General features: G+C 38.8%; 1 protein-coding gene across 1 annotated transcript in view; it reads left to right on the top strand.

The window, feature by feature from the left end:
- Positions 1 to 13,861, top strand: part of LOC140128467 (uncharacterized) — a 41,669-nt gene extending 27,808 nt beyond the window's left edge. Inside the window, exon 2 of the mRNA XM_072150173.1 lies at positions 13,301 to 13,861. Within this exon, the coding sequence (XP_072006274.1) occupies positions 13,301 to 13,861 (561 nt within the window). The remainder of the gene's footprint in view (positions 1 to 13,300) is intronic.

Here is a 13,861-nt window from a genome sequence, read left to right as displayed (position 1 = left end):
CCCTGGTTGCAGCTCCACACACCTGTCTTTAACTGGAAGACAGGGGTGATTCTTCGTTGATTGCCAGGGGTGATTGCCAGTCTCGCTGTATGGTAGTTCCTCATCCAGTACCTGGCATGGTCTCTTCCGTGGTCCCCAAGTCTCTGGAGGGTCTCTCAGTTTCCTATCAAGACTTTGCTGATGTCTTTTCGAAGAAGCAAGCAGAGACTTTGCCATCGCACCATTCCTACGACTGCCCTATGACCTGCTGCCAGGTACGTCTCCTCCTCGGGGTCGGGTGTACCCACTCTCTGTGCCCGAAACCGCAGTAATGTTAGATTACATCAAGCTGAACCATTCATACGTAAATCCTCATCTCCGGCTGGTGCAGGGTTCAAAGTCACTGTTAAGAGTCGCTATCCTCTGCCTTTGATTACTGAGTTATTTGACCGCATACGTGGTGCCAAGGTCTTCTCCAAACTGGACCTCCGCGGGGCCTTTAACCTCATCCGTTTTTGCAAAAGTGATGAGTGGAAGACAGCCTTCACACTCGTGACGGACACTTTGAGTACCTGGTGATGCCGTTTGGACTCTGTAACGCACCTTCTTTCTTCAAGGAGATTTTCAACGACATCTTTAGGGACTTGCTCAGCTATAGTTTCATAGTTTATACGGTTGAAAAAAGACACTTGTCCATCAAGTTCAACCAAGGAAGGGTAGGGATTGGATGAGGAAGGGATTTAGGGAAAACAATTCTATATAACATAACAATCAATGTTATTTAGGTGTAAAAAGGCATCTAGACCCTTCTTGAATCTCTCCGCTGTCCCTGCTGTGACCAGCGCCTGAGGCAGGCTATTCCACAGATTGACAGTTCTAATAGTAAAAAAAGCTCTGTCGCCTCCGGTGATTAAACCTTGATTTCTCCAAACGGAGACAGTGCCCTCTCGTCTTTTGATTTAATCTGAAACAACTTACCACCATATTTTTTGTATGGACCATTCATATATTTATATAAATTAATCATGTCCCCTCATAGTCGTCTCTTTTCCAGACTAAATAAATCTAGTTGTTTTAATCTTTCCTCATAACTAAGACCCTCCATACCCCTTATCATTTTTGTGGCTCTACGTTGAACCCTCTGCAGCTCCAGGGCATCCTTTTTATGGACCGGTGCCAAGAACTGGACAGCATGTTCCAGGTGTGGCCGAACCAGTGCCTTGTATAGTGGTAATATTACATCCCTATCACGAGAGTCCATACCACTTTTGATACATGACAAGATCCTACTAGCATTAGAGGCAGCTGATTGACATTGTATGCTGTTATTCAATTTATGATCTACTAGTACCCCCAGGTCCTTCTCAACAAGGGACTCTCCCAGATTTACTCCCCCAAGGACATATTTTGCCTTTGAATTATTGGCCCCCAGGTGCATAACCTTACATTTATCCACATTAAACCTCATCCAAGTGGATGACCAAACATTCAGTTTGTCCAAGTCACCCTGCAGCCTATGAACATCCTCCATAGACTGTATTACACTACACAGTTTGGTGTCATCTGCAAAAATAGACACAGTGCTTTTAATTCCTACCTCTACATCATTAATAAATATATTAAATAGTAGTGGGCCAAGAACAGAACCCTGAGGTACACCACTCATAACTGGTGACCATTCCGAGTAGGAATCATTGACCACAACTCTCTGGATACGATCCTTCAGCCAGTTTTCAATCCCATTGCAAATGATTTCTGCCAAACCAATAGCCCTAATTTTACCCATCAGGCGTCTATGAGGAACAGTGTAAAATGCCTTTGCAAAGTCCAAGAACACAATATCCACAGCTGCTCCTCCATCGAGGCATCTGCTCACCTCTTCATAGAAGCAGATAAGGTTAGTTTGACAACTTCTATTCTTAGTAAACCCATGCTGGCTGTCACTTATTATTCTATTTGATGTCACATACTCCAGTATGTAGTCTTTTACTAACCCTTCCAATACTTTCCCCAAAAAAGGAAGTTAAGCTTACAGGCCTGTAATTGCCTGGCGAAGTTCTAGAGCCCTTTTTAAATATTGGCACCACTGCCTTGCGCCAGTCACTTGGCACCACACCAGACATAACCGAATCCCTGAAGATTTTAGACAGTGGTACAGCAATAACAGAACTGAGTTCTTTAAAAACTCTGGGGTGTAACCCATCTGGTCCAGGTGCTTTGTACACATTGATTTTATTGAGCTTAGATTGGATAATGTCTACATTTAGCCAGTCTAGTATATTACAGGGTGCATGACCCGTACTGGCACCACCCAAGTCAGAAGTTCTCTCTTCTATTGTATAATCGGAGCTAAAAAACCTATTAAGTAACTCCGCCTTCTCTTGGTCTCCAGCACCATTTTCAGAATAAAGGAGTCCAACCTGTTCTGACCCATTTTTTTGCATTGAAATACCTAAAAAATTTCAGAGCTATATTATCTCTGACCGGGGTCCACCGATAAAATCTTCCCAGTTGTCTGCGGTCCTTCAATGGCCTCGTCCAGTAGGACTACATGCAATACAGGGGTTCCTTGGCTTTGCAAATGATTACAGGCAGTTAATTCTGCACTTCTCCTACCTTGTGTCCCCCATCATGGCAATCAGTAAGAATGGTGCCAATGCCAATTCAGTGGCCTCAAGCGACTGAAGAGGCTTCCTCTAACTTAAAGTCTGTCTTTGCCTCAGCCCCAGTTCTCACATGGCCAGATAGAGAGAAGCCTTTCCACCTGGAAGTTGACGCCTCCTGTAGGTGGAGCTGGAGCAGTTCTTACCATGAAAGGGTCCAGAAAGGGGCCTGACATCGCCATGTTCAGTCTGGACCAGAATTTGGGGGTTTGGGTTCACTCATCAATATAAGCAACATGAATTTAAATGAAAATTTTCCACAGGTAAGGAAAGGAAAAGTTCCGGTGGATCATAATTTATCTCTGTTTCTCTTTTTTGCACTACTTTATTTATTTTTCTTGCTTGTAAGGTGGGGTTACAAAGGAGTGGAATTCTTTGTAAATGTACTTTGTTTATTATTTTGGTTCAGGTGTTAAAAAATAGATCAGATTATTATCTAACAAAAAAAGAGTTAACAGCATTCTTTCAACTTTTAGGTGTTGTTTATTTGTGACAGCTTAATGAGAGTTGTGTAATATGGGAAAATAGGACAGCGTGCCAATTTTTTTGCTGCAACCTTATTTAAATGCCAAGTTTTAAGCACTCCACTGTTTATAATAAACCAACGCCCTTCCCCCTGGCATCTGCAAGTAGTACTGCGATGACCAGCAATGTCTTTTACTGCTATTTGGCTGCCAGGAAATTATGCTCACATTAGTAATACAGTCACATTCCAAATAATATATTTCTTTAGTTCCTGTTTAAGGTGTATGGATTCTCCTTTATATAGATAAACAGTTACAAATAAATAAAATAAAAAAATAGAAATAAAAAAAATATATGAATGGGACATCATGGAAACAATATTTTAAATACCCTTTAACACCTTAGTGACCGGCCTGTTTCATGCATTCATTACCAATCAATTTTGTTTTTATGGCAAAAACTACATTTCCATCAATGTAGCCATATTAGGGATCTTTTCCCAAGATGATTAGTATAATTTAATGGCACATTTATTATAACAACATTTATTAACTCTCTCTAGGGAAAATGAAAAAAGCAATCCTCTTTTTGGATTTTTATTTGATTTTTATGATTTTTTTATATGAAATTTGGCAATCTCCCCCATCTGGAAAAAAATAAATAAAAGAAGATATCCTATTCTCTGCTTGCAATACTATTACGTTGATATCAAGTACCAAAAAAACCCTAAAAAATACTCACTCAGTTTGACACGACCATTGACCCGACCATTGAGTCATTTTTCCACTATAAAAAACAGATAGGTAATGAAATATAAAGTAAGGTTTATATGGAAAGAAAGGTGAACAGAAGATCTTCTGCTTACATTCAGTTTTTCATTTCTATTACACTCTCCTAAAACAGAACCGGGCCTAGTTCTGACACCAAGCAACTGTTGCAGGTTTAACTGCAGGGTTGAAGCCATCCCTTCTGATTGGGTACATCCCCAGAAGGTTCCAGAAAAGGGGACGATTAAAGCATAAATGTAAAGCTATAGTGATTTTACCAAATTATTATATTTGATTCCTCCTTGGAAAAAACAGAACGATGCCTACTTTGTGCTGCTCATCCTTTTCTTTCCAAAGTTATGGAATTTTCTGTTTGAAAAAAATCTTTCTCTCCAGAGGTGAAGTGGGCGGAGCCTAATATATGCCAGTCTATGCCCCCAGGCTGAGGCCAGTTAGCTTGCCCACAGATCCCATGATGCCTCGTGTTCTCTCTCAAAGTAATTTAGCATTAAATCAATGTACAGGCGGTCCCCTACTTAAGAACACCTGACTTACAGACGACCCCTAGTTACAAACGGACCTCTGGATGTTGGCAATTTACTGTGCTTTAGCCTTAGGCTACAATAAACAGCTATAACAGTTATCAAATGTGTCTGTAATGAAGCTTTACAGACTGTAAATGAATCCTGGTTCTTATGACAATCCAACATTTTTAAAAATCCAATTGTCACAGAGACCAAAAAAAATTTGGCTGGGGTTACATACAAATTCAACTTTAAAACAAACCTACAGACCCTATCTTGTATGTATCCCGGGGACTGTCTGTAGTTTCCTACAAGTAAATCCACTGAACACTGCACAGTGCACATGCAGAATGTATCTGGTGACAGTCTGGCAGCTTCCATTATCTGGAGCAGGGGTCCCCAAACTACGGCCGCGGGCCACATGCGGGCCGCTGACCATTTCTATGCGGCCCCCGTCGCATCGGACCGCAGACTTCGGCAGTCGGGCAGGGGCCTCCGTCCTTCCGGACAGGAAGCTCCTGCCAGCCATAGTATAGTGCTCGATGCGGCCGGAATCGGCCTCTCGAGCACTATTAATGCAGGTGGAGCGATGTGGCCGGAAGACAACCCCGGCGCACATCGCTCTTTGAACCTGCATGCGCGGCCGCGTGATGACGTCACGCGGGAGCAAGGGGTGAGTATAGCATTTTTTAATAGAAGTTAAAACATTGTGCCGGCTGGGTGGCCCTAATAATGAAACAATTCATGGTGGGTCGGGGGTCATATAACTATTTGCGGGTGGGGGTGGAACATAAAATAATTAATGGTGGATGGGGAGGGGCATATAAAATAACTAATTGTGGGTGGGGGTTCATATAAAATAACTAATGGTGGGTGGGGGTTCATATAAAATAACTAATAGTGGGTGGGGGGCATATAAAATAACTAATGGTGGGGGGGCATATAAAATAACTAATGGTGGGGTGGGGGCATATAAAATAACTAATGGTGGGTGGGGGGTCACATAAAATAACTAATGGTGGGGGGGGGCATATAAAATAACTAATGGTGGGCGGGGGGAATATAAAATAACTAATGGTGGGTGGGGGCCACATGAAATAACTAATGGTGGGGGGGGCATATAAAATAACTAATGGTGGGTGGGGGTCATATAAAATAACTAATGGTGGGTGGGGGGGCACATAAAATAACTAATGGTGGGTGGGGGGGCACATGAAATAACTAATGGTGGGTGGGGGGGCACATAAAATAACTAATGGTGGGTGGGGGGTTACATAAAATAACTAATGGTGGAGGGGCAGCATAGGAAACAATTAATTTTAAGGGACAGTCCAGTAATTAATAGGGGGGGGGGGGCAGCATATTTAATAATTTATTGACCCAATTAATTAATTCATTGGGCCAATATATAAAATAGCTCACAAGGGGGTGCAGCATATTAAATAATTAATGGGGGGGGCAGTGTATTACAGATGCGGTCACATGAACCGCTTTTTATCCGGCCCTCCAACGGTCTGAGAGAGACAATGAACGGCCCCCTATGTAAAAAGTTTCGGGACCCTTGATCTGGAGGATCAGGGGACATGTACAGCACATACAGGATGTATATGGTGACAGCCTGGCAGCTTCAATCACATTGAGGAGCAGGGAACATGTAATAAGTGGTAGAAATCATTAGTACAACAGTTACATGCAGCCTATATCCTGTGCTCTGTGAGCACTAAGGGTTAATAATAGGGTTATCTGCACAGAACTGATACTAGTGATGATAAGGTGGGGGAAGTGAGCAGCGGGAATAGTAGAGACAGACGGATAAAGTTCTGTAGAATAACAGACTGAGATGGAGGGACTGATAGGGAACAGGGAGATCTTGTAGCTCAGTATTCTGTGCATGAGACATCTGCATTCACTGTTCTGCACAATTCAAACTCTGCTTCATTCAGTGTTACATGACCTCCTCCCCTCCTGTGAATCTGCAGTGTAAACAGGATACGGTCTCATAAGGCAAATCAGCACATGGAGAGGAAGCAGCTATTGCAGAAATTAGGTAATCTGAGGGCTATAGCAAAGAAACTTCTGAATATAGGTAACAAAGGTAATAGGCAAAGTTGTTTTACATCCCAAGAGCTATTGATTTCTGAAAAAAAACCTTCACAGTTACTCTTTAAAGTACAACTGAAAAAGCATTGGGATTAGACTATAGAGGGTAGTTACACAGTTGTGGGCAGTCAGAGCAGACCTGTTATCTGAGGTAAACAGATAGGAAAAGGAAAGAAAAGCTTGAGCTGAAGGGAGTCTAGGAGAAATATAACAGGGGTAGAACTCGTAGAAGTGCAATATTGTAAGAACCTCCCACCAGGGCCAGGACAAGGCATTTTGGTGCCCTAGGCAGACTAATAAAATTGTGCCTCTCATCTCTGTAAAATCACACTAAATACTGTACGCATAAATATTTATCAGCAATGAATAACCACACATACATTTATTGGCAATAAATGTATTTCGTTTTAGATGTTTCCCTCTATGCTTGCCTGGTCTATCCTGTCTTCTTCCTGGTGGACGAGTGTAATGGCCTGCCAGACGGTTATGTTACAACTTTATCAGCTTCCAATGCCCTTCAGATGTAGGTGACGTATGGCCAACTAATCCTGCAATCTGAGTAGTTTAATAGGAAGTTGCCTTTAAAAACATGCTCTTTACCCTTAACATGATATATTGATGCCCTCTACGGTCTATATATGGTATTGCAGTTGAATTACATCTGCCTGGGAAGGAAATGTTTACATTGTGACCAATAGGTCACGTACTTGCCAACTCTCAAGCAAAGTTCATAAAACCTTGTGGCTAGAAAGTTCCAGAGAGTTTTTTCTAAGATGGAGTGATGAGCAGATGTGTTTGAAACCTGCTGTCCAGACACACAGCCTACAGATACCAGGCCTGCTCCTGCACCAGCTCTGATCCTTACAGAACCTGTATAGAACCACTGCAGACTCTAACCTCTCCAGCCTGAAGCTACCTAAACCAGCACCTTTAGGCCGAACAAAATCCAACCAGTGACCTGGGATTTGAATCAATTAGACTGTTACTTTTGGCATGTTGCCTCTGTTGAGTTGCGGTTCTGGAATAAACGAACCATGGGAGGAAATTTATCACTGGTGTATAATTGTCGCAAATTTTTGTGCAGACTTTTTGTTTTTGCAGGTTTTTTAGTGAGAACTCTAAAGCATACCCCCCAACATTTCCGGAAGAGAAAGAGTGACAAAATGGCGGCACGCGTAACCACACCCCTTATCACGCCCTGGCCACGCCCCCAATATTTATTACTAATAATCATTTTATTTATAATAATAATAATAACCATAATAATAAGAATAATAATCCTCCCCATAATAATAAAAAAATTTTTTACTCAGCTTGGGAATTGAATTCACAAGCTCTACACTCTACATACAACAGAGCTGGAGCCTCTATCCACTAAGCTATGGGCCCAGTGGTTATTGATGGGAGGATTTTCTGTGGCTAAGTCTTACTGTTACACAGTGACACAGGCTCCATGCACTGCTATATAGAGATACATCTCAGAAATTACTATTGTAATTATTGAGATCACTATTATTATTATTATTTTTATTATTATTATCATGGAGACTATCATTATTATTATAATTTTAATAATAATTATGTCAATAAAAATGTCAATAATAATTATGTCAATAATAATCTCAATTATCTCAATAATAATCTCAATAATAATAATCTCAATAATAATAATCTCAATAATAATCATCTCAATCTCAATAATAATAATATCAATACTAATAATCTCACTAATCTCAATACTAATAATATCAATAATAATAACCTTAATACTAATAATCTCAATAATCTCACACTAATAATCTCAATAATAATATCTCAATCTCAATAATAATAATAATAATAATCTCAATTATCTCAATAATAATCTCAATAGTAATAATCTCAATAATAATAATCTCAATAATAATAAACTCAATAATTTCAATAATATAAAAAATCTTAATCTCAATTATCTCAATAATAATCTCAATACTAATAATCTCAATAATAATAATATCAATAATCTCAATACTAATAATCTCAATAATAATAATCTCAATAATAGTAATAATCTCAATCATCTCAATCAATAATATCAATAATAATAATAATCTCAACAGTAATAATCTCAATACTAATAATATCAATAATCTCAATTATAATAATCTCCATAATAATAATCTCAATAATATTCTCTGAGAAGATCCCTCTCTATACATCAGTGTGTCACAATGTAACAGTGAAACTCTTAGTTACATAAAATCCTCTCATCCCTTGAAGTTATAGCCTAGTGGGTAGAGGCTCCTATTTCTATTGCAGGAGGTCTGGGGTTCAAATACCAGTCTGGGCATACATTTATTTAATTTAACCCCTTAACGCTATGATATATCCGCCATGGAGCTATGAAGGGTGTATGAAGAGGGCTCACAGGCTGAGCCCTCTTCATACAGAGATGGGCTTTGCTGCATATCGCAGCTAACACCTGTGGCCGGTTCTTGCACCGATTGCGGGGGTTAAACTTTGTTAACCTTTTCTTTGCCGCCGGCAAAGTCGCCAGCGGCACTTAAAGCATGGTGGTGCATGGGCGCCGCCATGTTAACTGTGATCGTCGCAGGTAACCCCGAATGTCATCGGGGGGGCGGCGATTGGTTGCCATGGTAGCCACGGGTCTTCATCTGACCCGAGGCTGAATGACTTCTGCCTATCCATTACAATGAGCCAGTGGCTTTCCAGAGAACTGATATAAAACATAATAAACAGTAAAAATCACAGACACATTAGGTATCACCGCATCCCAAATTGCCCGATCTATAAAAATATAAAAACGGTTATTGACGGCGGTGACTTCCGTGACAGGAAATGGCGCCCAAATGTTCGAAAAGCGACTTTTACACTTTGTTACATGACATAAAAAATGTAATAAAAAATGATCAAAATGTCGCACATTCCTCAAAATGGTAGCAATGAAAACGTCGGCTCATTTTGGAAAAAAATGACATATCACACAGCTCTGTACACCAAAGTATGAAAAAGTTATTAGCGTAAGAAGATGGCAAAAATTATTTTTTTTGTTTTTTGTACACATACGTTTAATTTTTGAAAAAGTATTAAAACACAATAAAACCTGTATAAATTTGGTATCATCGCGATACTGTAGTCCAAACCAAAGAATAAAGTAGAGGTGTTATTTGGAGCGCAGAGTGAAAGTCGTCAAAACCGAGACGGTTGGGATCTATGCTCTAAAGTCACCCAATGGTGGAAAAAATACACGACCACAGCATACATCAACTGACTTGGGTGTGCAATACCAGATATATCAACTGAGAATTTTCTAATTGCAAAACTAGACCACATAGGAAGTGGTGTATGTGGGCCCATCACTACTACAAATGGTGCAAGGAAGTGATGTACTCCATACAGGCCCTTGACATTCTTGAAATTTGACAGTACTCATTGGATCCTGGTAACTTCTAGTTAGTCACAATTTTGAACAACTTCATACCAACTGCTCAAAGTTTACAATAAATCTACATATAAACCATGTTTAGTAAATGTGGAGCATGTCTCCCTACAACAAGACCCAAATTATGATTAACCCCTTTGCGTCACAGCATTTTTTCATTCATTTTTCTCTCTGCACCTTCAAGAATCTATAACTTTTTCATTTTTCAGTGTACAGAGCTCTGTGAGGAGTTATTTTCTGCGTAACAAATTTTTATTTCTCACTGACGTTATTTTATATACCATGCCATGTCCTGGGAAGCTTTGAAAAAAATGTGGTGACATTGGAAAAAAAAACATTTACTTCACTTTCTTGTGGGCTCACTTTTTATGACTTTCACTGTACACTCCATATGATATGTTTACTTTATTCTTTGGTTTGGTATGATCACGGTGATACCAAATTTACATAGGTTTTATTGTGTTTTAATATATTTTCAAAAATCTTCTGAAGCTAATAAATTTTTCATACTGCACTGTACGGAGCTGTGTAATACATTGCTACCTTTTTGTGGACTGTGCGAAATTTTGATCACTTTTTATTACTGTTTTGATGTAAGGTGAGTAGAAAAGCGTCCATACCTTATGTCAAACCGCCCACTTCCTGAAAGTGACAGGTACCACGCCCCATTTGATTCAGAAGTACACGCCCCTTTTTTTATGGGGTTCTGTAATGTGAGGGTGCAGGGTTGTTATAATGTGTGGGTGCCTGAAGGTTGTGCAGAGTGAACCCCGTTTTATGTGCTCTGTAGCAGATTCATATTATATTGGATGTGACACATAGTTTAATTTAACTTTAATTGGGCTTGTATAACATTTATATAAAATGTTTAATCATAGATTAAAGGGTGGCTGCTGATGTGCAGAGAGGTTGTGTAGAGTGAACCCCCTTTTATGTGATCTGTAGCAGATTCATATCAAATTGGATGTCGCACATAGTTTAATTTAACTTTAATTGTATATTTATCTAATGCAGTGTTTGATTCAGTCCTATTTCCCTTTCTCCCTTTTTTCTGATACAAAAAACAAAATCCCAGATAAAAAGAAATATTACTATGTTGTAACACAGAGTTTAATATAACTTTAATACAAAGTTAAATATTGAGCAAAAATTTATACAGCAATTTATTCACACTTTATGTCACTAAAGTGGCAGAGAACATTTCATATTTTAGTTACATTAGACATGGCTGTGAGTCTAAGGACACTTGTTAAGGATTTCAAAACAGATATACATTTTTATTTAAGAATCCATGGCAGAATTCACAGGTTCACATGTGATTTTTTTCTACTTGAAACTGCGGAAACCCTCTTCATATTTGAGGGAGGTAGAATAAAATCATTTTCCAGATTTTAATCTAGATTTTTGCACAGATATTCAATGCAAATACTCAAAGTCTGAATGCCCTAAGACAAACAGTGCACACAGTAGACACAGAAGGTGTACATTCCAATGATCTTGTTCTTAATGTTTTTAAGCCAATAATTACTTCTCATCATGGCCCACAATGACTAGACATGGAGGCAGTCGGCAGCTTACCTAGCATGCAGTATATTCTAAATGTTACTGAATTGAAACAATGCTAAATTAGAAGTTGTTAGAGTGATACTGCTTTTGCAGCCCGTATTGTCAGCATCCACTGTATCTAGTCCATCTATTATATTACATACTTCATACATTACATTTCATTTCCAGTAATATTTTCTTACCTTAAAGAGATGAAGATATGAGGAGTCTTCTATTCGATCGCAATACCACTGGATAATGCAGCTAAATACTAAATTCCCTCCAGGAATTAAAAACAAAATAATGTTGCATTATCATTAGAAATATCCATGCCTTAATGTCCGTTCTTGATCCTGGATGTCATTTTGGTGTTAGTTATTTGCTAACTTGTTTTAAATTCACTATTTGCATTTGTTATAAAAATTTTAACAATATATAATATGTGTAGTAACATCATATAATTAATTGCTAAACATCAATATGCGCCTATGATATGGTTTATTTATTTATTTTATCACATAATAAAGACTTACCAATTTATCCACCCACATGAGAATCAATTTAATATTGACTATATTTATGATTTATATACCATTCTGGATAAAATGTCTACATACCTAAATGTATTGCGTTGTGTGAAGTAGCGCCATATTTATGTATTGTCATAGCGCATGTTCAACATATTTCCAGTGAAAACAATAAATCTCCCGCAATTTGATTGTATATCGCTTTTACATCTTCTATACAAGGCTTTATATAATATGATATAATTCAGTATAGTATAGGATTATATCAAATAATGCCTCTGACATGCAATTACTGACATGTTATTAACAGACGCTTCACTTCAACCCCGACCTCTTATCAGCTGAAAAAACAAGGATATAAAAGACCACACAAAGCAGAGGTATCCTTAACCCCTACGGGACTCAGCATCTTTTGGCCTAAAGGACGCGGCCCCATTTTTCAAATCTGGCCTGTGTCACTTTAAGTGGTTATAGCTTTGGAACGCTATGAGATATCCAGGGGATTTTGAGATTGTTTTCTCGTGACACATTGTACTTCAAATTAGTTTAAAAATTTGGATGAAATCTTTTGCGTTTAGTTATGAAAAAAAAAGAATCAGCGGTCAAAATTCTGAAAAAATGGATTGGATGGATGTATCACTCCTACTTTTCCTCATACTCGAGAGGGGTAACACTAATTTTTCGGCGGGACTTGGACTATCAGGAGATTCAAGTAAAGGTGGATTCCGAGGGGAAATATATTTTTGTGTATTGTATTATAGAGGGTAAATCATGGGTCATTGGTAATATATATGTTCCACCCCCATTTACCACAGGCATAATAGTAGAATTTTTCACCTTTTGTACAAAGATGGGGGGAACATACACGTTGTTAATAGGGGATTTCAACACAATTTTGGACTTAGAGGTGGACGTAGCTCAGCTGGGTCCGGCTAAGCGTTCTTATCACAAACCTCACATCCTTAAAAATCTGGTGGAGTCATTTGGTTGGTATGAGACATGGCGGGAATTAAATAAAGAAAAAAGGGGTTTTTCATATTTTTCTAAAACTCATAATGTTTTTTCACGGTTAGATATGGCACTCACTAATGCCAGCACTTTGACCCTTTGCACGACATGCACTTATGGGACTAGAGGGGTTTCCGATCATGCACCCTTAATATGTAACTTTAGTTTAGGGAAAAAGATAAATACTAGGTGGTTTAAAATCACTCCATCATGGATAAATACACTAGGAAAAAATGACTGGGTGGTAAACCAAATTAATGAATTTTTTTTGTTTAATAAGGGGATCTCTCCACTGGACTTAGTTTGGGACACGGCCAAGTCTTTTATTAGAGGTATATTCAAGGCACAAATTCACAGGTATAAGAAGGTCACACAGAAAGATACACAGGATTTGGAAAAAAAAATACAATCACTTGAGGAAAAATATATGACAGACCCCTCGGAACAAAATAGAGTTAACTGGGAAGAAGCACAAAATCTACACTCTGATCTTATCCAGGCCCAAGCAAATAAGAAAATGGGTGTTTACGCTAGAAAGGGTTATATAGAAGCCAATCTCCCCGGGAGAATGCTAGCAAATTTAATTAAAGAGGAAAAAAAACGGGTGATAATTAAATCTATAGAAGGGCCAGGTAGTGGTATTCTACATCGGCCGGAAGATATTCAGAAGGCCTTTGTAGAATATTATGAGGAACTTTTTGAGTCTAAGAGTACAATGACGGGAGAACAGTTAAGGAAATATCTTTCGCAGATTTCTTTACCGTGTCTATCAGCGGAGGAAAGAGCATTGTTGGAGGCCCCGATAACTCATGAGGAAATAAACGGACGGGATTCCGTTTGA

Source organism: Engystomops pustulosus, chromosome 4 (genome assembly GCF_040894005.1).
Source record: "Engystomops pustulosus chromosome 4, aEngPut4.maternal, whole genome shotgun sequence".
NCBI lineage: Eukaryota > Metazoa > Chordata > Amphibia > Anura > Leptodactylidae > Engystomops > Engystomops pustulosus.
The sequence above is the reverse complement of the archived record's forward strand: the minus strand, read 5'-3'. Positions and strand labels throughout refer to the sequence as shown.